The sequence below is a fragment of the Carcharodon carcharias genome, chromosome 14 (genome assembly GCF_017639515.1).
Source record: "Carcharodon carcharias isolate sCarCar2 chromosome 14, sCarCar2.pri, whole genome shotgun sequence".
Lineage (NCBI taxonomy): Eukaryota > Metazoa > Chordata > Chondrichthyes > Lamniformes > Lamnidae > Carcharodon > Carcharodon carcharias.
Window position 1 is genome coordinate 62,873,781 of NC_054480.1, and position 26,748 is coordinate 62,900,528.

Below are 26,748 nucleotides of genomic sequence, written 5' to 3' on the forward strand. Positions count from 1 at the left end.
TGTTTTGTTTTTGTTTAGTACTTCCTGCTCAATGGCATGACTAAGATAACTGCATCGCAGTGCAATATGTTAGGCATCATGGGACAACAAGTTGTGTACAGACTGCAGCTGGGCAATAGGCTCTTGGCAAAAATATTGCTTCTGACATCACCGACCAAACAATATACTGCTGTGAAGACTAGGGAAACAAACTTTGATATCACAACCTTAACACCATGATCTTAACACCCATCACCTAGTGGAAACTGGTCGGGGGGGGGGGGGGGGGTGCGGGGGGGGGGACAGACAGTTAAAAAGAGGGCAATGACTTATTATACAATCCCACCACCACCCTCAATCCAGCAATCTTTCTCTTGTGCTGCTATGTTAATCTACTCTTTTCCTTGCCACCCACGGGAAGGAAATGTAGTCCTACTTAAATGTGCAGATTGGGTTCAGATGATGTCACTTGCACCCAATCTACAATTTTAATTGGATGTCTGAGTCAGGATGTTTTCTACATTAGGACAAACTTCACATGGCCAGAAGAAGCCCAGGCAGGTAATCTGTTACATTTTCACTTTTTTTTGCATGCCCAGAGGGGCAGATGCCTTCAGCCTCCCTTGTCCTAGTCTCCCCACTCCTTCCAATCACAACCTGGCATTCATTGCATCATGGGGAGATGATGTTGTAGTGTTAATGTCACTGGACTAGTATTCCAGAGGCCCAGGCTAATGCTCCAGTGGAATTTCAATTCCATTAATAAATCTGGAATATAAAGCTAAAGTGAAACACTAAAAGTGGCCATGATGGTTGTAAAAACCTACCTGGCTTGCTAATGTCCATTAGGGAAGGAAATTTATTAAATTTGGCTTACATGAGACTCCAGACCCACAGCAATGTAATTGATTCTTAACTGCCCTCTGCAATTGCCTAGCAAGCCACTCAGTTCAAGGCAATTAGGGATGGACAAAATTGCTCATAGCTCAATTAAAAAAAGGAAAAATCCCTGAGATTTACAATTTACTTGACTGTTAGGATCCTTGCCATGGGGCTTTGGCTGCAACTTCCTGCTGCCAAATTCTCACTCCCGCCTGTTGGCCAGTTTTTGAATCTGACTATTCAATCTGCGATCAAGAAACCAATAATTTCTGGCTCCCAACCCTGAACCACATCAGTGTTACATATTTGATGCAATCTTCAAATATATATGCCCCAACTGACCCAGTGGTGAGCTCAGCACCCAGTCAGTGTGTGCCAAGCATTACCAGGAGATGGGAGCTGCCTGCAGATTTTGAGCAGCAAAAGCAGATGGCAGCCATAATGGGGCCTGCCACATTGCCTTGCAGAAAAGCAAAGGCAGCACTTTGGAGGACCAACAACCTCACATGCATAAAAATGGCCAAACAGCCAACTGTAAGGTACTACACATGATCTGCAACACAATCCCCGAGTGCCAATGAGTTTCCATCATTAAAAAACCCTTAATTTATTCTCCCATTGAACCCGAGAGCTGTACAATAATGTGCACTGGGTATGGCAATTTACAGGTTGAAAATCATCTTCTTGCCCTCCCCAGCCTGTTAACAAGCTCCTCAAGAAACTTAATGGACTGTTAATTGGAGGCGAGCAGGTCACCAGCTTCCCCGTCACCATGTCGTCAATTTGAAAATTCCAGCACATGCCAGAGGCATCAGGACACTGATATGCCATCCATGAGCACAATTTTCAAAGCATTCTCACCCTTGTTTGGCTGCAATGGGCCTGCATTCAGGCAAGTAACCAACAAAATTTAAGGCAATGAGGTGTAGCCATTATGATCAGCTTGCCTTTCATGCCCCCAGACTCTCTGTGTTCACTGGCCACTTTGAGGCTCACAGGTATCATGTCAGCACCACCAGCCCTCCACTGCCCTTTAAAATCATGGTATCTGCTTTCTTAATGTTGGGTGTAAATCTAATGCCGCAACAGCAAATGACTGGGTTCAACATTGCATTTGAATGGGAGCATAAAATTTCTTCCAATATAAAGCACAACATAAAAGGGACAATATGAATATGACAGAAAATGCACGGCCCAAAAGGAACAATGTCTTTTTTCAAAACCTCATAACAAATTTGCTATGATGGTTTGTTCAAGTAGTGAATATGACCAAGCATAGGGCCTAAGAAGGAGAAGTTTGCAGGGCATAGGTAAAGAGCGGGGAACATGACAAGATGTAGCTCTTTTAAAGAGTTGGGAGAGACTTGATGGGCCGAATGGCTTCTTTCTGTGCTGCATGATCCTCTGATTCTAAAAACATAGGAATGATTAGGAACAGTAAAGGACTTGTTACGCCCAATAAGACATTCTTCCTTATTTATGCTATTGTCGAAAAATATGTGGCTCCTCCCACTCCATCACCAGAATTTCAGATGTTCAGCAAAAATCTCATTGGCACTAAAGTTACAACAGCATAAGAACAGTCCCAAGCAAAGTCAACCTTATAAATATTCGAACTCTTCATCTCAATTACTGATACTTAGCATGAAAGGCAAGATAAAGATTACGTAAATTTTCTCATAAATAATCTAAAATGCAATCATGAAGTACATTGATATATTAGAATATTAGAATTTAAAACAATCCTATTATGAATGTTAATATTCTATTGAATTAACTAGAAAATATGTACAATATTGTTTCATGCTAAGTATCAGAACTTGAGATGCACCACAAAACTATTTATGGTTTTGATAAATATATATTATACATTCATTAATGTTATATGTGAGAAATATATTACTACTACAATTCAAATGCTTTCAAAGCACACCAAAATGAAGCTGAATGGTCATGGCAATTTGCAAGGGAGCACGTCGTGGCCAAAATTTTGATTTTTTCCAGCAAATTCCCACCTAAATTACAGATTGAGTGCTCTGAATATCACCACTTTTTATATTAATAAGTGCTTGTTTTTCTTATTATTTCATCTAATGGTTTGCAAAAAATAACTCTGCACAATGCTAATTAATGTTCTTTTCAGAAAGGATGACCTGATTACAACTAGTTTTTCCAAACAAAGGAAAACATAGCAATTTTGTTTATTCCTATGTAACAGCTCTGACCAGAGGTTGGCAGTCTATTTTACCTGAAGAACCCCTTTTTTAAAAAAATGCCTAAAATAAAAATCACTGGGAGCTGCAAGACAAAAATTTGACCGAAATTCTAAACCGAATACTTGGAAAACTGCTGCATGCCAAATTGCTTGGCCCCTGGTAGCATGCACAATTTGCATATATGATAAATAAAATAACTTCATTGAATTTATGGCCTGAATTTTTAGGATGGCGGGTGGCGAATCGGGGGCCCCTATTGACATTTTACACGAATGAGTGTTAATTGGTTTAAGGTGGGACTTCCGTCCCTCACTCGGGAGGAAGTCCTGCCTTGGAGAGCTCTCCAGTCCCTCCAGTAACAGCGCTGCAGTGGCCTGAATAGGTACTGCATGGAGCTGCCTGAGACTAAGTTCTGGGAACTGGGGGAAAAAGTAGGCATCAGGGATCCCAGGGTGGGAGATTAGGGAAGGCTTGGGAGTCGCTAGGTGAGGGTACCCCTAGTCCCGCCCGAGATCGAACTTCCTTTATTTCCGGGTTTCGCCTCCTGAGCTTTCATCTGCCCGCCAGCCTAAAAATTGAGGCTGGGCAGGAAAGGGTCCTTAAGTGGCCATTGGGGCAAGCGTAGGCTTCCTGTCCGAGGCCCTGCCCACCCTAGCGTATAATCGCTGCAATGTCAGGGCAGACAGGAATCCGGACGGAATCTCGTCCGTGCAATTTCACACTCCCCCACCACCTCAGAACCTGCCGAATGGGGGTGGGGGGGGGGGGGGTTGTGGTGAGGCATAAAATCCTGGCCATGTATCAACAGAGAAAAACTCTAAATTAAAATATACCTAACTCTGAATTATCACTTTTTTAACTATAATTTTGTATGTAAAACCATCTCTAAAACAAAAGCTAACTTAATATGTATGAGATTAAGACATTTTTTTCAGTTATTGATTCTTGTAATCAAAAAGCTTCTAATAGTCCATTAGGGATAATTTACCATTGCAGCTGCATTAGAAACAATAATGGTCGCAATCACAAAACTTATTCCTCGAATCAAAGGGATTATTTATAAATATGAAGCAGCTATATGGAACAGGTTTATTTATAACACAACAATGTTTTTCATTTAAAAAATCATGTGTAACTATAAAGTGCAGAATGCTGATTAGCTTTTAAACCCCACAATAAAAATACCTCTTATACTTTACTTGATTTTCTTTTGTTTTTTTTTAATGCGAACCAACTGGAAAAGGTTGGGAACTGCAAATGAGATATTAAAGTGTTGCATGTGGCTCTAGAGCTATAGGTTGAAGACCCCTGGTTGAGGCAATAGCCATGATAATTATATACTCTTGGATGTTACGCATAAGCAATATTCTGTATATTTTTACCTTTTCCCTGGGATTTATGTCTGCGGATTCTTGGAGATATATAACCAACTGAACACTTTTTTGTAACTTGCACAGCTTTCCTGCTGGTCACAATTTCTGAGAACACAGTGTCACCAGTTGGCAAACATGACCTTTGAACATCAGGAAGTGAATGTCTATTGGTAATGTCTGAAGATGGTGACGATATATGAGGATCATGTTTGACTGTAGATCGATATGGTTCCTTGAATGAGGCACGATGTGGAATGGGATGTCCCAATAATCTGTCCTCATTTGTTGAATTAGATGGTGATGGAGTTTTAGGCCTACTGGATTTCTTAGATTCCAGGTTCTGCTGGCAGCAGGCTGGATTTTTTGAACCACTGTTAAGCTTGTAGTTAGTCAAGACTTCTTCCTTGTTCTTTTCAGAAGGCTCTGTCTCCTGAAAACTGAATCCAAAGTTCAAAGGGTTTTGCAGAGCTTCTATGTAAGATTCACGATAGCGACATTTCATCTCTTTGTGTTCTAAATCTCTGTTTGACCTTCTATTTAAACATGGTGTGCAAGGTTCTGCAGCAAATCTTATTGACCCTCCACATGCCCATGTGCCATTCATTGGAACAACTGAAGATTCTCTATACTTAGATGGAGGACGTGCAGTCCTCTTATCAGAACATTTTTCTTTAGAAAACATCATTAAATCTACGTAATCCCCTTCGACATTTTCATTGGAGAGTTCACATAAATTTGGGGAGACCATTCCCAATATCACAGGCTGGTGGCTCAGACATTTTGCGCCTTCTATCCGAGTCAATTTAGGTGACATATTTTTATCATCTTTAGCATCAGAGTCTGGCTCGGAAGCCTTAAATAAACAATTAGTCTCCATACCAGTCTGTAATGTCATCCTACCAGAACCATAGTCATTTTGCGTTTCCTGAGTGGAACAAGTTTTGAGTCCAGATGCTGGTGCTACTTTGACTTTAGTTACAAATTCGGGGTTTACTATTTTAGTCCAAAGCACTTTCACAACCCCATTCTCTGTGGCTAACAAGCAAGTGTGCAATGGTGTGCCAGAACGATCACGGTTTATCATTCCCAACCATTCTGCTGTAAAAATATTGGTGTAGGAGACTTCTGGTACAAGCTTTTCTTCCACACTGCAGAGGTCTTTGCCCAGGCATTTCAGTACAATTCTTGTAGACTGCCTTCCAACAGGTAGAATTTGCAGATAGAAATCACCAGGTCGCAGAAGAAAGATGTTGAATGATGACAATTGTATCACTATCTTCTCGTGGAGACACAAAGGCCAGCCTTCGTGGCGGAACAGGAGGCTTGAATATCTCGCCTGAGGGGAAAGAACATACAAGCTGCATTAATAAGAAACTTAGAGTAAAATACTTATAAGTAATGTTGGCTGTGAGCTACTTAAGCAAGTTATTCTTAATATGGAGATAGATATTAATCCTGCCTGTCAGTTAAAACAGAGGGGCTTACTATTCATTTCAGAGTCACCCAATTCCCACCATCTGAGATCTTAACCTAAAGGATTCTGAAATGTCAACTGGGTTCCAACTGCATTTACACGGGCCTGAATGAGGAAACTGTTGCGACAGGTTTTTGGCTGATTTTATTCATTTTAAACTCAGCTAGCCTGTGATGTCTGTGTACGCGAGCTGATTTAGTAAGATAACAGCACTTGAGAACATGAGGATTTTACACATTCACATGCTAATGTTTAACAAGCTTAATTTTAAGGCATATATGTGCTTGTGGATATATACATTATTGTTTTTAGTCAGTGTGACCGACAGGCAGGATGAAGAAGAAAAAGAAAATCAGGCTTATTTGGAGGTTCAGGCAATTTCCCTATTCCTGGTGCATGAGTGCATGGTGCTATTATTGATTAATGAAAACAAAATGTTAACATATGACCTTTGATCATTGAATGGGAGGCTCTTATACCATAGTGTAATTATCCCTGTGCTTTCAGCTCTGTTTCTCCAGTTCAAATGAAGCAGTATTTGCACTACTGATGCACCTAATTATTAGACAAGACCTAATTAAACAGACAAAAGCTTTTCTCAGCTAAAAGCTCTGGGCTTTTTCTTTTAAAAATGTCTGTAACCCTTGGTTTCAATTGAATTTTTTTTTCTATAAGGCTGGAGTTTCCACCACTCTGTGTTGGCTTTACCAGTGCTTTTCGTCAGAAAATTGGCCAATCCATCTATCAAGGAATTTTAAGTGCTCATTTACTTTGAGTGGAAATCGAGTTCTGCAATCTTTAAGGCTAGTTTAAAAAACGTTGCATGAGAAGACATCCCTCAACTATGGAACCATGCCATGCCCCCAGTTCGAAGTAACAAGAATGGCAAGTTTCTACCCGTTTGCAATCATTTGTGAAGGTTCTTTAAATTAAGCTTTTATTTAGATTCACAGACAGGAACATTTCAAAAGTTCTTAAATATTAGGAAATATTTAATTTACTAAGAAACTGGCTATTCTACAACACTGAAACTAGTAAATGATTCAGTATAATGTGTTTAAGTCATTTTCAGTGATTCAGTATACTGGACATGCTTAATAAAAATGTTTACATTTTGGATGCGTTCATTAAATTGCATCAGGTTATTTCTCTTAAATATATCAAGAAATATATTTTCTCCAAAGAAACAATAAACAATTACATTCTATTATGCTGCAGAATGACTGATGGAAGATTTTACATTTGTGTTTTAGTAAATGAGGTTGAGCAGAAACTTATAACATTGACCCAGTTCTTCCAGTCTCCAGATAGTCAGAGACCAAAAGTACCTCCCAAGATGCACTACGGGGCCTCTCAGAAGTCCCAATGCAATGATTCCATGGGAATTGTCCAGGAACTGTGAACTCCAATGCGTAACTCCATGAAGAAATCTGAGTTAGTGTCGGAGACTTCAGACAGTTCCGACTTACTTGCGTGAACTGACACACCCCAACATCCCCCTCGACCTCTCAACCCCCTCTCCTAATGCCCTGACTCCACCTGACCTCCTGATACACCCCTTGACTCCCTGACTTCCCCTTCAACGCCTCGACTCCCTCCTGACTGCCTGACTCCCCTTTTGACACCCAACTCCCCCAACCTGACTTGATTCAACCACACCACCTGACTCTCCTCCTGACCTGATCTCAAAACCTTATCCAGCTGCCACCCTATCCCCTCACTCACCTTACCTCACTATCTTAACCACCCCACCCAGGGAAAATATTGCTTGATTCTTAACTCTGGCTCTTTGATCTATGCTGTCAATTTCACAATATTTATTTACACAAGTTAAAGGGGTTTCAAGTGCTTGCAGTTTCAGCTATTGATACTTCAAAGAGTCTGGATGACCTTTTATTAGTCTGTAGTAAAAATGAGTTTTTTTAAGTGGAAAATTATCAATGAATAACTGTTCTCTTTTAAAAGCTTTTTTTTTAAACACATTCTATTGTCGCTACATGGTTCATTGCTTCTATACAGTGTATAGTGGCTGAATGGGCATGGAGGTGCCATAGCTTGGCATGGGGGCATGAGTAGCCATTGGGGGAGCAGGGGGAATACCTTGGCATAGTGGTAATGAGGGGCCAGAGGGATTGTTTGGAGGGCATACCTTGGCATAGGGAGCATGAGGGGCCATAGAGGTTTTTGGAGGGCATATCTTGGCATGAGGAGTATGATAAAGACCTTCTTAAATTACCTTTCAAAAGGTTTGGTCATGCTGACTATAGTTTACAACACCTCTGAGGTGCCCTGAACCATGACCTTTTGAAAAGCTGGCCTGACTCCATGTGGAGGACCAGGACATGACTATGCCCACAATGGAGCCAGCCAGATTGCGAGTGCAGGGCGTGGGCTCGCCACTCAAGCCATCCTGCACCTTTAAAAGGAATTTGCAAAAATCAGAAACTCTGGGAATGGGAATCATGGAATCAGGATCCACTTGCCATTTTTAAAAGGCTCCCAAGTCTTCCTGACTTGGCAAAAATCCAGCCCCTCGAGTTTCACCATGCACTGGGGTATAAGCCGAGGGAGCAGAACTATCAACGTTGAAATATTGAGTGGTGATCTTGGTCCAATACCAGAGAGTATTAAGGGATATATCGAGATAGCTACCTTTGGAAGGTGATACATAGGTATCTTTGTACATAGATTTACATAGAATTTACAGTACAGAGACAGGCCATGTGGCACAATTAGTCTGTGCTGCAGTTATGTTCCACACAAACCTCCCCCTATTTAATTTTCATCTAAATCAATCAACATATTCTATTCCTTTCTCCATGATGTGCTTACCTAGCTTCCTCTTAAATGCATCTGTGCTTCATGTCTTAAGACAGAGCAGGTGGAATCATCCCAGATTTGCACTAGGTGCAGTAGCGAAGGGGTAAAATGATATTTTACCCACCAGCCGCGATAGCAGGTTTTCACGCGCATTACTTGTGCATTCCCGGGAAACATGCTGTTTCCGTGGTGGGCAGGCTCTCATTTACCCACCACGCCATCACCTCACCGCTTCATCACACCAGGCACCACATTTAAAGTACAGCCGTGCTCAGTGCTTCCAGCCCAAGAGTACAGTAAAGGAGACATGGCCCCAAAAGGCAAAAAGACTGCAGCCCTTGAGCACCTTTTGGACACTGTGCAGGCCAACTGTGATGTCCTCTTCCCCACTCTGGCCGCAGGAGGGGCAGCTACATTACCACTCTGATTTAGTAGGTGATAGTAGAGGTGATCAGTGTGAATGTTGCACAGGGAAAGTTAGCCATCCAATGTCGATAGAGGATGTTAGGAAATAGAGATAGTTTAAGTATGTTATATTTTATTTTTGGGTGTTAGGAATGAGTTTTAGCTTTAAAGTTTACGTTTGATTTGTATTTCTCTATGTGTGTTAAGAGAGGACAAATGAAGTTATAGTTTCACTTTAAAAGGCTGCTTTCATTTCTAATGAGCAGTTTACAATGGCTATAAGGTAAAGGTAAACACACAAGAGTAGAAAAACAGTGCTGTTGCCTAGCAACAAGGGGCCAGATAGGCAGGGCCGTCCCACAGACATACATACAGAAGAAGAAAGGCAGCAGTTATTATTTAGAAGCTAAAAACAAAAAAACTGCGGATGCTGGAAATCCAAAACAAAAACAGAATTACCTGGAAAAACTCAGCAGGTCTGGCAGCATCGGCGGAGAAGAAAAGAGTTGACGTTTCGAGTCCTCATGACCCTTCGAAGGGTCATGAGGACTCGAAACGTCAACTCTTTTCTTCTCCGCCGATGCTGCCAGACCTGCTGAGTTTTTCCAGGTAATTCTGTTATTATTTAGAAGCTGTTGGAGTTCAGCTGGTTTTGGAGTTGCTGCCAGGAGAGACTGGAACAAAGGGGACAGATAGAAGCCCCAAGCTAAAGAAAACCCCAAAAAATCCAGGAGAGTGGAAGAGGGGAAAGTCCAAAGGAGACCTTGTAGTCAAAGAAAGGACAGGAACCTAGAAAAGGTCCTGTTTATTAAGTTAAGAGTGAGAGCCAGAGAGAAAGGCTCCAAGCTTCAGATTTAAAGTGAGAACAGCTTGAAAGAAGCAAGAAGGTCCAAAGAGATGGCTGAAGGTCTGTAACTCTTTGCTATGGGCATGTGAAGTAGCAGCGTACTGTTGACAGCTGAGACAGAGAGGCAGAGTGCGTGGAAAACAGCTTGAATGCATGTGGTGACCCAGGGAAGAAGAACATCAGAAGGAGAGTTCAAAACCCTGGAGGCGGACCCTTACGGAAGGCATCTGAGAGAAAGCGTCGGTTTGGCAGAAGATTCCAAGGTGAGGTCTTGCAAAGTGGAGATTGGAAACCCTCATGTGAAGGACGGAATTCAGTGAGAGTGGTTGGCTCACGGTGTGACAATCTTCTGGGGGGAGTTGAGGAGAGATCCATAGCATCTGTTTGAGGTGGCATCTGTCGCTTGGTTTCAGAGTGTGGTGTGTCTATAGGTTTACATGGATTGTGAACATTAAAGTATAAGATAGCTTTTGTGACTTGTGTTATCCTTACAAATCTGTATATGTCTATAAAGGTATAGTTGTTGGTAAAGTACTATTGTAATATAGTTTATCTTTTCTTGTTGAATAAATGTTTTATTCTTTTGTAAAACGTTCATTAGCTGATTCCTGTGACTGTTCAGTAACTACTCTCCACGTATCTAAACAAACAAAGTTAGCATCTTTCAAGCTGGGTTCCACTCTGAGATTAGACTTGTCCAGAGGAATCTCAGCTGGGGATCATAACAAAGATGAATGATCTTACCCATGCAGCCAGGGTATGTCAACTATCTCATTGCTCTAAATTCACACACTCAAGCCCATCATACATTCACTGGCATCTCACTCACTGCCAGCTCAAGGTACATCACAACTCACTCTCTCACAGACACCCTCACATGTCCATCTGGCCTCATCTCCTCTGCAGGCTGCCCCCTCAGCCCTCTTATCTTGAGGCCACTTGCACTGATCAACATGTGCCCCCACACACACCCTGGGATACCCTCCTTTCCCAGTACAGCCCTCACCCTGCAGCCTCTTCCCTTGCCTGAGACCACTTCTCCTCCTTCCCCAAGTAAGCCCTAGCCCTGCAGCCATTGAAAAGTCACCCACAATGGCTGATCAGGTAGGTAGGGACCTACCCGTAAGCCCCCCTAAAAGTGATGTGTTGCTGTCTGTGAAGCTTGGCGCAAGTGCTGTCCGAAGCAAAGTAGGCAAACAAGCCTTGAAGTCCTGAGCGAAATGCAGCCTGCCAAGTGCACGCCTTATATATGCTGTTGTGAAACACGTTGGCATATTTTCCCGCCAAGGCAGGGCAGGGGGGTAGGGGATGAGTCTGACGGGCTGGCCATATATGATATGCTGACATATTACAATGTGGTTCCCGACATCTGATGGCAGGGAATGGCAAGCTGTTTTCACGGCGTCGTGAAAGCGATTCTTGGCCTTCTAGACATATTGTCCGCTCACGCCACCGAAAATGCTTGACGTCAGCGGGCACCGAAAATCCCAGCCAGTGAGTTGCACGTTCTGAGCACTTTTCTCACAATTGCAAAACGACTAGATAGAAAATCAAATCTGAAATGATATGCAGTGAAACGTTAAAAGAAAGGACATGAATTTAAGACAGACAATGGACAGACAACCACAAGAACTGACAGAGGGAACACATAATAATAAAGTCTTGTGGCATTTGTGGCCAGTTTGTTTATGATGATTGCCTGACTGAAATAAACCTTTGAGCTCACGAAAAATATTCTAAACAGTTTCAAGGAGGGATCTCCATAAATAACACAGCTCTGAAACTGAATAAGGAATCTGCATTGTAGAATTGTTAGTGCAACTCAACTACTGCCATTTTCCCTATTACTAATCAGGTTACACTATAAGGAGAGAAAACATTGTATCCAAATATCTGTCCCATCTGGCAAAATAATATTTTTAGTAGCACATTTAGACAACAGATTTGATGAATTTGTACAAAAATGTGTTTCTGCTACCAGAAGACCACCTAGTTTACTTCAAACTTACCTCTTTTGACTATTGTCCTAATGTCTCCTTATGTGGTTCAGTGTCAAATTTTGTTTGATAATGCCCCTTTGAAGTGCTTTGCGATGTTCCCTTACATTAACAGCACAATATATGCAAATTGTTATCATTGTTGGGCTTTAAAGCCAAATTCGCATTTGTGGCCTGCACTCTCAACTGGTTGAGGTCTGAGAGCAAAGGATTGAGACCCTGAAATAGGGCATCAAAACAGAATGTTCTGGAAATACAGTGCAAATTCATCAGCGTCTGAATAAATAAAAGAAAGTTAACATAATAAATGGAGCCTTCATCAGAAGCCAGAAGGTTTGAGGTGGGTTTGTGCCAAAGTGGGTTCCTGGCACATTTCAACAGACCACAGTGCCTAATGCATCAAACAGATGCAAGATTGAGCAGAATTAATATGCAAATGCAATGCTTGTTTTCTCTTGAATACGATATAAAGTTCCGCTAATCTATAGGATTTAGGCAAACATGAACTCAACTGTTCATAGATGAAATATGTTTGCTTCCATAAGGGAAAAGGCAGAGCTAATGTTCAGTCAATAAGAATTACTGGGAATTACTGAAGAATCGTTTAGAGCTACGCTTTTCAGTTCTGCTGTATTTGAAAATTTGGCAACATTCCTATTCACAGCATTTAATTAATATTCTCCAAAAAGAAGTAAGGCCTCTTTCCAACATACACAGCAAATAAACTTTCACCTTCTTATAGTTGAGGGTGGCTTTGGACTGAATATTCATACTAAACAGTTATATTTCTGCAGAAAAACAAATGAATCATATGGATGCTACACAGTTATTATCCTCCTGTTGGGTAGCAGCAGCGTAGAAATTCAGTTCCAAGTGACCAGCTGTGTATCCCACCAACAATGTCTGCATTCAGCATTCCCTTGGTCATGGGCCAGAACGCAAGTGCTTTTCTAACACACCCACCTCTTGTTCACAAAGAAATAGGGTGTATGGTAAAGGAGATAATAAATCTGTAGGTTGGTCACTTTGGAGCTAAACATTTTTCCCTCTGATAGATGTTAAGGATCGTAATACTAAAATTAGCTTCAGTCAATCTCAATCAAGTTATGCATCAGCAACACAAAAGAAAAGCTAATTTCAAGTCTGGCACTAATTTGACAAGCATGGTTAAAGAGGTCACAATGCAGAGACTGAGAGAAAAGGAAATAGCAGCTTGCAGTGAAAGTTGTTTACATGCAGGAGAAGCACTTTGTTAGCAAAATGTGTGGGTGCACTCTCCTTGCATTTGGCTTGTGCCAGAACTGAATTGACAACGTCACTGTAAGGATGAAAAGTGTAAAAAGGGCTCTGGTTGCTCATCACTATTATCTGTCACTTCTGCATGCAAAGGAAGAGTTAAAGCAACATTGCCTCCTGGTATGACAATGCAGTATTGTTGATGGTTACATTGCATCATGTTGAGTACTATTACGATGATGTGCTTTTTGAAGATACAGTTACTAACTTTGTCTTTTTCTGGCTGGACTTTAAAAAAAAACTGGGACCCTCTGTGGAAATGACAAAACTGCCCAGATTGCTGCAATACAAACAAGTTTGCATTCCACCAAGTGGGATGAAAACAGACACTCATCTCCCTTGGAAGCATGAAAGATCCCATCCCCTGTCAGTTAACATCATCCTGTGTCTTTTCAAATGTTTCTGAGATGAGACTTCAAAATGCAATTATCCGTTCTGACGCAATAACTTCAGCAGGTATGAACTAATAGAATTTTTCCTGGAATATACACCCAGCAAGGTACTTCAAGGGCCCTTATCAAGCAGAAGAGAGCTGGACAAAGGACAATGCTGTGCTGAACACAGGCTGTTTGAAGCTATGTAACTTCCTTCTCTCTCTCTCCCTCTCTTGTTGTGCCCTATTTGCAAAGTAATCATCCTGAGAAGACAAATCTACTATGAACTGAGATCTTTTCAGAAAAAAATGTGCAAATGTGCATCATACAACTACACCCAGGAGGACAGCTCTGTGTGTGACAGCTCTCTTTAGTTTGGGAAATACTTTCAATAAACTTGTTCTTTGTTTAACCTAAGAAAACCTGTCCAACTAATTTGTTACAAATAAAAGGATAAATAGTGGGAATCTTACAGAAATAGTGAAGCACATTTTTTCTAAATACACTAAAAAGAACACTGTTAAGGTCAAACCAGGGGAGGGTAAATCGAGGAGTCATTTCACCCCTCCTCACGTGGATGTAACAATATGCATATTCCTACAATGCAATCTTCGCCTTATACTGGAATTTAATAAGGTATCAGCAGAGCTTGTCAAGTAATCTTTTGTTCCAAGATCTTAAACATTTCCTTGTGAAATACCAGCTGTTTAATTTGCATTGACTTTAACAATATGCACAGTGTAATTTAGATGGAGGATATAGGTTCCATCTATTTTCATATCATATTTTAATAGTACTAATATTTTTCATGACTCTTTGCTTTAAAAAATAAGACACATTTATTTACAGCAATAACAGATACATGGAAGTACTAAATATCTTGAATTGGATTGCATTATCAAAACAATTTTCACTAAGTGAATTTTTTCAGCATTTAGTGATGACTCTGTCAGTTTGTTTTACAGGAATGTTCTGGCCACGAACATGTCAAGGCTTATTTGGAGCAAAACTTAAGGGGCTGGAGCAATTTCTTTATTCAAGTAGAAAATTAAACTTGGTAAAATCTAAAGTGCATTCCTCAGATTCAAGTATTGCTTTTACCTCATTTATTGATCAGACACTAGGGCTAACAGGAAAAACTGAATTCTATTTTTCATAATGCCATTACTTTTATCATCTGGTAATCAAACATTCTAATTAACACTTTTAGTTCTTTTGTGTAAAACCTGCAAGCAGTCATTATTAATCTGCTTATATGCGCTCAACTAGGTATTATTGTGTTAAAAATTTCAGATTTTTTATTTATTCATTCATGGGGTGTGGGCTTCACTGGCTTGGCCAGCATTTATTGCCCATCCCTAGTTGCCCTTGAGAAGGTGGTAGTGAACTGCCTTCTTGAACCACTGCAGTCCATGTGATGTAGGTACATCTGCAGTGCTGTTAAGAAGGGAGTTCCAAGGATTTTAACCCAGTGACAGTGAAAGAACAACAGTATAGTTCCAAGTCAGGATGGTGAGTGACTTGGAGGGGAATTTCCAGATGGCTGTGTTCCCATCTCTCTGCTGCCCTCATCATTCTAGGTGGGAGTGGTCGTGGGTTTGGAAGGTGCTGATTAAGTAGCCTTGGTGAGTTCCTGAAGTCCATCTTGTAGATGCTGCTAGTGTGTGTCGGCGGTGGAGGAAGTGAATATTTGTGGATGGGGTGCCAATCAAGTGGGCTGCTGTGTCCTGGATGGTGTCAAACTTCTTGAGTGTTGTGGGAGCTGCACTCATTCAGGCAAGTGGGGAATATTCCATCACACTCCTAATTTGTGCCTTGTAGATGGCGGACAGGCTTTGGGGAGTCAGGAGGTGAGTTATTCATCACACGATTCCTAGCCTCTGACCTGCTCTTGTAGCCACAGTATTTATACAGCTAGTCCAGTTCAGTTTTTGGTCAATGATAATGCCCAGGATGTTGATAGCTGGGGATTCAGTGATGGTAATGCCTTTGAACACCAATGAGCGACAGTTAGATTTTCTTTTGTTGGGGATTGTCATTGCCTGGCATTTGTGTGGCGCAAATGTTACTTGCCACTTGTCAGTCCAAGTCTGGATAGTCTCCCGGTCTTGTTGCATTTGGACATGAAATGGTGCTAAACATTGTGCAATCGTCGGTGAACATCCCCATTTCTGACCTTATGATGGAAAGAAGGTCATTGAAGAAGCAGCTGAAGATGGTTGGGCTGAGGACACTACCCTGAGGAACTCCTGTAGTGACGTCCTGGAGCTGAGATGACTGACCTGCAACAACCACAAGCATCTTCCTTTGTGCGAGGTGTGACTCCAACCAGTAGAGACTTTTCCCCCTGATTCCCATTGACTCCAGTTTTGCTCCAGCTCCTCAATGCCATACTCTGTCAAGTGCAGCCTTGATGTCAAGGGCAATCACTCTCACATCACCTCAGGCGTTCAGCTCTTTTGTCCATGTTTGAACCAAGGCTGTAATGAGGTCAGGAGCTGAGGGACCCTGGCGGAACCCAAACTGAGCATAGGTGAGCAGGTTATTGCTAAGCAAGTGCCACTTGATAGCACTGTTGATGACCCCTTTCATCACTTTACTGATGATGGAGAGTAGACTGATGGGGTGGTAATTGGCCGAGTTGGATTTGTCCTGCTTTTTGTGTACAGGACATACCTGGGCAATTTTCCACATAGCCGGATAGATGCCAGTGTTGTAGCTGTACTGGAACAGCTTGGCTAGGGGTTCTGGAGCACAGGTCTTCAGTACTATTGCTGAAATATTGTCAGGGCCCATAGCCTTTGCAATATTCAGTGCCTTCAGCCTTTTCCTGATATCATGTGGAGTGAATTGAATTGGCTGAAGATTGTGATGCTAGGGACCTCCAGAGGAGGCCGAGATGGATCATCCACTTGGCACTTCTAGCTGAAGATTGTAGCAAATGCTTCAGCCTTATCTTTTGCACTGATGTGCTGGGTTCCCCCATCATTAAGGATGGGGATATTTGTTGAGCCTCCACCTCCAGTGAGCTTTTTTATTGTCCACCACCATTCACGACTGAATGCCACAGGACTGCAGTGCTTAGATCTGATCCATTGGTTGTGGGATCACTTAGCTCTGTCTATGACGCTGCTTATACTGTTTTGCATGCATGTAGTCCTATTTTATAGCTTCACCAGGTTGACACCTCATTTTTAGATATGCCTGGTGTTGCTCCTAGCATGCCCTCCTGCACTCTTCATTTAACCAGGATTGATCGCCTGTCTTGGTGTTAATGGCAGAGTGGGTAATATGCCAGGCCTTGAGGTTACAGATTGTGTTTGAGTACAATTCTGCTGCTGCTGATGGCCCACAGTGCCTCATGGATGCCCAGTCTTGAGTTGCTAGATGTGTTCAGAATCTATCCCATTTAGCACAGTGGTAGTGCCACATAGCTTGATGGAGGGTTTCCTCAGTGTGAAGGTGGGACTTCGTTTCCACAAATACTGTGTAGTAGTCACTTCTGCCTATACAGGCATCTGCGGCAGGCAGGTTGGTGAGGATGAGGTCAAGTATGTTTTTCCCTCTTGTTGGTTCCCTCACCACCTGCCACAAACCCAATCAAGCAGCTATGTCCTTTAGGATTCGACCAGCTCCGTCAGTGGTGCTACCAAGCCACTCTTGGTGATGGACGTTGAAGTCCCCCACCCAGAGTACAATCTGCACCCTTGACACCTTCAGTGCTTCCTCCAAGTGTTGTTCAACATGGAAGAGCACTGATTCATCAACTGAGGGAGGGCGGTACGTGGTAATCAGCACTTTCCTTGTCCATGTTCCACCTGATGCCATGAGACTTCATAGGGTCTGAGGTCAATGTTGAGGACTCCCAGGGCAACTCCCTCCCGACTGTATACCACTGTACCGCCACCTCTGCTGGGCCTGCCTTGCTGGTGGGACAGCACATACCCAGGAATGGTGATGGTGGTGTCTGGGACATTGGCTGTAAGGTATGGTTCCGTGAGGATGACTATGTCAGGCTATTACTTGACTAGTCTGTGAGACAGCTCTCCCAATTTTGGCACTAGCCCCCAGATGTTAGTAAGGAAGACTTCACAGTATCGAAAGAGCTGAGTTTGCTGTTGTCGTTTCCGGTGCCTAGGTTGATGCCAGGTGGTCCGTCCTGTTTCATTCCTTTTTTGAGACTTTGTAGTGGTTTGATACAACTGAGTGGTTGCTAGGCCATTTCAGAGTCAACCACATTGCTGTGGGTCTGGAGTCACATTAAGGCCAGATCAGGTAAGGACAGCAGATTTCCTTCCATAAAGGACATTAGTGAACCAGATGGGTTTTTACAAAAATTAACAATGGTTTCATGGTCACTTAGACTCTTAATTCCAGGTTTTTATTGAATTCAAGTTCCACTATCTGCCATGGTAGGATTCGAAGAAGGAGTACTGCAACTGCAGAAAGCACTGCATTACCCTGAGTCTCTGGATTACTAGTCCAGCAACAATACCACTGCGCCATCACCTCCCCTGTGTAGATGACTTGTGTTAATTGAAAACTTAACTGCATTAATTGAAAAATTAAGCTTTCATATTGATTTAGGGTGTCTTTGGTGGCTCTGTGCTGAACTTTGAGGCCACACACCATCAGGAGGACATTGCCTGCTGTATAGATGGCTCAGTCAGTGGCATGGAAAGCTTACTCTATTTCTGTAATATCAGTCTGATTTTGTACTCTCAGTAAGGAAGGAGAGAGCACATTACAGCAAACTATGGGGGCACAGTTCCTCTGTTCCTCTGTTGTGTTCCAATGCTGCTACTTAGAGCTGCTCCCTACTGGGACCAACAGCACAGATACAAATTAGTTTGGTGTCCTTCTTTAGGCCTAACTCACATGCAACCGCAGAGAGGCCTAAAGGCCTCAGGCCTCACCGTTGGGGTGAACTGATGGTGTCTCTTGTACCTTCGTAAGATACATTTATTTAAAAACAAGGGTGTAGAGTTTTAAATATGTTCTGTTTTCCCAAATTTCTATCAGATCAAATGTGAGGTTTTTATTTCAAACAGCACAACAATTTGTTTATTTATTGCATTTCAATTTAATAAATGCTTTACCATCTCCCACAGTGTACATTATCTGAATGTTGTGACTATTTAAAAGTTAAATGTGATTATGTGATCAACAATAAATTCCAGATTTACTGGAGTCCTGGGGGAAAACAGCTCAAAATGCAAATAATACAACCTGCAATCACTTTCCAAACAAGGATGTGACTAGAATATGCATCACATGGAGTAGATTCAACTTTCCCAGTGGATCTTCGGGGATTAGAGATGAAACCTATAACAAAGGCTGAACTGCTTCTGTTTGTGAAAGTACAGCCACAGGTATGAGGGGGGAAATACAGAAATTTTAATTGAAAGACTGAGTTCATTAGAACACGTCTTATCACGCCTGAGATTTGAGTTATGTTATTCCAACGAATAGGTAGAATTAAACCATTGTCTTTCTCCCACTGGCTGTCAAGTGTGTCAGTAAAAATTAGTTTGCATGCAGTCCACTGCACAAATCTGATCATAATTCAGCACTATCTCATACAGTACCTGACCTCTTCCTCTTCTAGAATGAATTCCAAATAGATTTTTAAATCAGAGTTAATTGGAATTGGGGTGATTCAGGAAAAAAAACCCACCACAAATTATCGTTTGGCTCAACTGCACTGGTTCTGATTGCTTGGAGTCAAAATTGGACAACTCTCAAAAATGGGTTCTTGGTTCATGGTGCATGTTGAACCCACACCCACTGCTTCCAATGCAGGCTCCATGCAAATGCCATGCTGCCTGCTCATTTAAATAATTGTAGCATGCAGCCCTGTGCCAACCATGCTTTTGAGTGGCTGTATGACTCAGCAGGCACCCAAATTAGTCTCCAGCGTGAAAGTAGTGGCCACCATCATAAGAAAGGTACAGACCCATCCACAGTGCAGTGTCTGATGTGACATCTCAACTTCCATCGAAGTACAAGCACAAGCACAAGTCGCCCAACATTTGGGTGCTGCAGTGGAAGCTTAGACTGAGGTTATGCCAGCTCATATTGCTGCCATCATAGCTGCGGATACCAGTGTTCAAACAAGGCCTACTGGGTATCACAGTAATCCAGAAATCTGTCCTCTAAGGCGCTGTGAGGATTGTTGAGGTGTCACTTTAGGACAGCATTGACAGCATGGAGTACAGGCTTGTTCACAGTATTTTTGTTCCCATCACTGCCACTCCGCCAGTCCCCTGGTTCTTTACTGTTAGCTAGCCAATGCTGACTGCTGCTCTTCATGCCAAGATGATGCAGTTTGCAGCTGGGTTTTCCTGGACCAGACCTGCTCAAGGGGGTCCTGAAAGGTCATCTGCAGAATCCCCCAATGAAAGCTAACTGCTTTCTGCCAGCTGTGCTTCAACCAATTGGGTAGCACTGCATAGCAGTACTGGGACAGGCAAAGGCACATGGAAGACAGGCACTAAGAGAATGCACAAGTGTGATTATTTGACTTCTGTATGAAATATTGGATGGTTTGATGTACAATTTTATAAATGTTTATTCTGTGGTACCTTTTATTTTTGCACTGTGCCCAAACAGACACTGCAATGGTCAGTGACAGAGGGAAGTTAAGATGTCGGATGTGACAGAAAGACAAGGTTCTCTTGTTCAAGCTTGTGCAGAGCTTCAGTGACACATTGCAGGGGACCAAAGGCAGAAAATTCAGAGTGGGAGCAAGGTGGAGAGCGAAAATGACAGGCAGTTAGGAGCTTAGGATTCACACTAGTGGACAGAATGAAGGCATTCCTCAAAGTGGTCACCCAATTGTGTTTGGCGTCCTTCAATGTAGAGGAAACTACATAATGAGCAGCGAATACAGGATACTAACTTGAAAGAAGTACAAGTAAACCATTATTTCAGCTGGAAGGAGTGTTTGGGCCCTTGGATGGTGAAAGGGAGGAGGTAAAAGAGCAGATGTTACATCTCCTGCATTTGCATGGAAAGGTGGTGTGAGAAGGGCAGTGATTGAGGAGTGGACCAGGTTGGGTGTCACAGAGGGAACTGTCGCTTCTGAATGCTAAAAGGAGAGGGGACAGGAAGATGTGTTTGGTGATGACATCAAGCTGGAGGTGGCGGAAATGGCAGAGGATAACCTATTGATTATGGGCAGGTGGGGTGAAAGATGAGGGCCAGATAATGTATCATAGTTCTGGGAGGGATGGAAAGGGGGAGAGCAGAAGTGTGGGAAATAGAATGGACACAGTCGAGGGCCTTGTCAACCATGGTGGGGGTAGTAGTGCCATTATGGAAAGTTGTGTTGTCAGAATAGATGTGAAGGAGATGAAGAAACTGGGAATGCATTCCTTATAGGAGGCAGGGTATGAATAAGTGTAGTCAAGGTAGTTGTGGGAGTCAAGGGCCTTATAATAAATATTGGTTGATAGCCTATCGCCAGGAATGGTGACAGAGAAGTCAAGGAAGAGAAGGGAAAAGTCAGAGATAGATCTTGTGAACATCAGTGAAAGATGGAAAATGGAGGTAAAATTGATTAAATTTTCCAGTTAAGGGTGAAAGCAGGAAACGGCACCAATACAGTTGTCAGTACTGCAAAAAGAGGTGAGGGAGAGGGCCCCAGTGAGACTGGAACAAAAGATGTTCCACAAAAGGGCCTCCATAGCTAAGACCACTGCGTGTACCCATAGCAACTTATTTGGAGGAAGTGAGTAGAGTTAGAGGAGAAGTTGTTCAATATGAGAAAGGGGGTGTGTTGATTTCTTCCTCCCTTCCTCAATCTCCACTTTCTCTCATCTTCAGCTGGTGGCAAGGTCTGTTTCCTCATGATGGCGAGGTTGTACAGCATGTAGCAAAGATCTCTGAGTTTTAACACGTGCTCTGGTGAGTACAGAAGAGTTCTTTCAGAGTGGTCCAGACAGCAGAAGTGTTGCTCGGCACCCCAATGGTCTATCCCGTGACATCTTGTATTGTAACATGGCTTTTGGTATATGCATGCTGCCCACTTATGCATGGGTGCCAGACCTGAGTCAGTGACCATTTGGTCAGTAGATGGCACTACATAAGGTTGTATTCAGTGCGGTCACACCAGAAGTATAAATGCGCACTGTGGACAACATTTTGGAACAAAAACACCACTGAAAGAACAGTAGCTACACAACTGAATTGTATGGCCCCTACCTTTTTAAATAAAATGATTCTGCATGTATGTGTATAAACATATATATATATATATATATATATATAGTTTATGTCTGTTCTTCCATCCAACGCTCAAAGTTGTGTGATAATCCCGAGTAGAAATTAGCTGGTTCCCTGTGCAACTGAAAAACTGCCTTTCAACCCAACCCTGGATTACCAGAACATCCCACAATGTTGGATAGAGGGAAGCATAAAATGTTGTTTAGTGCTGTAAGTCTCTCTTCTACAGAAGGTGTATAATCTTGCATATGCTTACTTAACTGATTCTATGCACATGCTGAATCTTCTAATGGAAGGCTCTTAAGAATGTCTCCACGGCCTTCAGAGGTAATTAAGTGAAACTTCAGACGACCTACTCATCTCCATTATTCAATTCTATTTGGTTGCTTCATATACATGATATATCCTCAGTCCCAAAGCAACAGAGTAACCATTGTGTTCCATGATAATATTATTAACTTAGTCTAAATTTAACCCTTTAATCTTCAGCCCCATTTGTGATCAGCTATTTATCTTTTTTATAAAAGAGTTGAATTGGCACAGCCTTGGGAGCCTATTCTAACCAACAAACTAATGAAAAATGACAGGAACTGACCAACTGCTCCATTGAGCTTGTTACATTTTGGCATGATATAACTTTCACACACCACCACGCCATCCCATCACTCCCTGGCTACCCCCACACAAACCTACATTCTCTTAGAACAGGTAAAAAAAAAAACAGAAAAAAAAACTCTGGACAACTTGAGAAAAACACTCTACTGTCCACTATTAACATCTACTACCCCTTTGAATCTCTAGTGTCACATCAGGTTGAATAATTTTGCATTTGTGCCTCTAAGTTTATGCTTACAGCACATGTTAAATATCCTGCTATATCTACAATACTTACGTGCTTATCACAATCAGTAAAACATTAAGGTCTCTGATGCTGCATCTTGAAAATTGCTTCTATTGTATCAATTAGCTGCTTCACCTACTTTCAGGGAAGAATAGACCTAACCTCTGACTTCCACAGTGATGCATAGCACACACTGAATCATTATTGTTATAAGCCATTCCCTGTAAGCTAATTTCAACTTCCTTTTGAGTTTTTCATATGTCAGAATAATGATTAATGATTGTTTAGCTCGTGAAGTTATTGCAGATTCCTACAGCTTCCACAAAGGTTTTGAAATATCATTGGTTTCCATCTTCTCTTAAACAGGATCTCTGAGTTGCAGCAGCTCAGTCCAGGTAGATGTTCAAAGCTTCTGATTTAATCAATTTGTTCCTTAATCTTCTACACAGAGTATAGTAAGCAGGAAATTACTCAAATGTATAGCTTTGGAACCTACTGAAGTAATAGATTAGTAACCTCACTTTAAATAATAATCTGCAAACTGCTCATTGACCCAATTTATTAGCTTATTATTCATTAAGCACTAAAATCTTGGAAATGTAAATATTTATTAGAATCTTTAAGTAATCCTAACATCTTTTACTATATTTTAAATAATCATGCCTTGATTTATAAAGCATTTTACCCTATCAAAATCTCAAGGCAATTTGAAAAATTTGACATCCATCTGACCAAGCAAACAAGGCTTCAGTTTAATATTTCAAGATATGGAAGCACTTTCTGCATTTCACTGGAGTATATTCTGAAATCCTTGGGTACAACTCAAACTCAGAACCTTCTGATCCATAACTGAGAGTTTCCGAAGGTGAGAATGTTTAGTGAATGATATTGTGCCTAAGTATCAGCACCTCCGAAAGTGCAGCAATCTATATTTGTCTCAGTGGCTGAAAGTCAAAGAATCAAGCCCCACCGCAGGATCAGAGCACAGAATTTAGACTGTACAGTACTAAAGGACTGCTGCTCTGTCAGATGTGCTGTCTTTCAGATGGTATTTTTGAGTGATGGGGTAGGTGTTGGATGATCCACCCACCTCAGGCCAGTTGAAGCCCTTAAGTAGCCAATTAATGGTCACTTAAGAACTTCTTCCTGCCACCGCTGGTATTTTACCAGCAGTGGGGGATGCCTGCGCCAGGTGGCAAGACTGCCAGATATAACCAGGTTGACTGACTGAGGGCTCAGGTGAGGAAGGGTGCATCCTGGTTGAGCACCCTATGCCCCATGCATGGCCTCCCAGTGGATCCTCCCCCTGCCTGACTAACGCCAGTGATCCCCCACCCCATTTACCCACTTCTCCAGTGTCCACCATTGGCTTGGTCTGGGACTGGTTGCATCTGATTGGCCAGCAGCTCTTGAAAGCAGGAAATCCTGCTTCAGGGGTGTGAAAGCCATGACCTTAAGCAAATAGCATCATGGCTTCCAGTGCCGGCAGAAGCAGGTTTGCCCGCAACTTTCCAGCTAGTGGGTAGGGCCACTGCCGACTGTCTTACTCCTGGTCATAGTGTCTGGAGAGAGGGAGATAGTCAATGGCAACAGAGCAGAATTAGTGACAGGGGCGAAGGTGACGATTTTGATCTTCCCAGTGTTTAACTGGAGGAAACTGTGATTCATCCAAGCTTTATACTGAACAAGCAAGTGATGGAGAGCTAGGGCTGAGTGTTGTCAGTTACATGTGGAAAATGACCTATGATGCCACCATAAGAGTAGCACATAGATAAGGAAGAGGGGGAGGCCATGAATAGATGTTTGCACATCTTCAGAGGGAGCAATGTTGGGTCTAGAAGTGAAGCTATTGCTGAAGATGGTCTGGCTATGATTTGATAGGCAAGAGCAGAACAAAGTGAGAGCAGAACTGGGATGGACAATAAAGGAGAAGCATTGAATGAGAATGATGAGATCAATCAAGTCAAAGACCAGAAGAGTTGTTGAGGATGACAAGTAAGGATAGTACACATGGTAACAGTCACAGAAAATGTCTTTGATTAAAGCCTATTTAGTAGTGTTGCTGGGATTCAAACATGTTGGATTGGGTGGTCAGCAGCATAGTGGGATTGGGGTCAAGGAAGCTGGAAGTGGGTCTCATGGACAAGTTGAAAGACAAGAGGGGAACGGCAAAAAAACTAGAAAAAGATGTGGGTTCAGGGTTGGGTTGGAGGTGGTTGGGAAAATTGGATAGAAGCCATTAAATGCAACTCAATAATGATCTCAATCTTACTGACAAAGACGTCCATGAGTTCCTTGCATGTTGGGACAGGGGATATGGGTGTCGATCATGAAGAAAATGACACAAGAATTATCTTTGCTCTGATGATTCTGAAGTGATGAATGGTTTTATCAAAGAAAATTGAAGGCTGGTAGTGCTTGACATGATCCAGCCAGATGTATACATGAATCAGTTGCATGTCAAATTAGTTTATTTTATATCTAGACAGAGTGCATTATGACATTTTGGTTCAAACAGTGAAACTCCACCAAATAATGCCTCATGCAGATGGATTCAATGGTCTAAGCAATGACCAGGAATTCTACAAGTTGAGCATTAAGCAGAATGGTCCACCAAACAGTGTAAAGCACAGGAGACCCAGATTATTTTTATAAAGAGAACACATAAGAAAGGCAGTAAACAGGTTGATATTAATTCAGATCACAACAATGTCCTCCCACTTCTTCTGGCGATGATTTTTTTTTTAAAAGACTAACAAATATACAGGTTGTTGTTCACCACACTTACACAAGCCTCTTGTTGTACAGTCTCCAGGATACGTTTTGCTGGAATTAGGAAATCCAGTAAACAGCAAAGCCCATCTCCCTTGTATATTGTGTCGATGACCCTGAAGATCTGACTGAGGACAGTGGGAGCAGTGGCGTCGAACGGAGGAAACAAAGCAGAGAGGATGCGTTGAATACAGGTGTCCAGCGATTGTGAATTCTGAGTAAAAGAAGAAAAATATATCAGTTACTTCTTCCAAACACATACAAAATTACATTTGCTCAATTTGACAGACTAATTATGAACTCTAGACAAAAACAGAGACTGGTGTTACAGGAGAACATTTAAGAGACATATTTCGGTGAGTTTTGTACATACATACCTACATACAAACATACTAACAAATCAAATTGGCAAGGGTAGCCTCGAGGAGCAGGCTATTCTGGATTTGGTTTTGTGTAATGAGATGGGATTAAATAATGATCTCATAGTAAAGGATCCTCTAGGGAAGAGTGATCATAGCATGCTAAAATTTCAAGTTCAGTTTGAGAGCGAGAAACTTGAGTCCCACACTAGTGTCCTAGAGTTAGACAAAGGTAACTACATAGGTATGAGGGCAGATTTGGCCCTAGTGGACTAGGCAGGAAGACTACAAAGTAGGACAGTTGATGAATAGTGGCAGATATTTAAGGAGATATTCAATTCCTCCCAAGTTAAATATCATCTTTCTTCCTCTTTGGAATGTAAGAGGGGGAAAAAGCATCCATGGCTAACCAAGGAAGTTAAAGATAACATAAAGGCAAAAACTAAGGCTTAGCAAATTGCAAAGGTCAGTCGCAGGCTGAAAGGTTGGGAAACTTTTAAAGATCAACAAAGGGTTACTAAAAAAATAATAAAAAGAGCAAAGGTAAATTATGAAAGAAAACTAGCGCAAAATGTGAAAACTGATAGCAAAAGCTTCCACAACTATATAAAAGGAAAGAGAGTAGCTAAAGTGAATATTGGTCCCTTGGAGGATGAGACTGGGGAGTTAACAGTGGGGAACGCAGAAATGGCAGAGATGCTTAATCAATATTTTGCCTTGGTTTTCAAGGTGGAGGACACGAGCACCACCCCACTAGTAACAGGTAGTGCAGAGGGTGTAGAGAAATAGGAACTTAGAACAATCACCATGACTAGAGAAAAAGTACTGAGCAAACTATTGGGATTAAAGGGCAATAAGTCCCCAGGACCTGATGGCCTACTTCCTGG

General features: G+C 42.0%; 1 protein-coding gene across 2 annotated transcripts in view; it reads right to left on the bottom strand.

The window, feature by feature from the left end:
• The window catches only part of LOC121287443 (pleckstrin homology domain-containing family G member 4B-like), a 198,406-nt gene that overhangs the window by 96,144 nt on the left and 75,514 nt on the right, over positions 1-26,748 (bottom strand). For both annotated transcript variants that reach the window (XR_005945191.1, XM_041205331.1), the window contains exons 3-4: positions 25,519-25,716; positions 4,460-5,786 (exon numbers count right to left, since the gene is read on the bottom strand). Coding sequence is in view for 1 of the 2 variants with exons in the window: in XM_041205331.1 (XP_041061265.1) it covers positions 4,460-5,786; positions 25,519-25,716 (1,525 nt within the window). In the remaining variant the exon portion in view is untranslated. The remainder of the gene's footprint in view (positions 1-4,459; positions 5,787-25,518; positions 25,717-26,748) is intronic.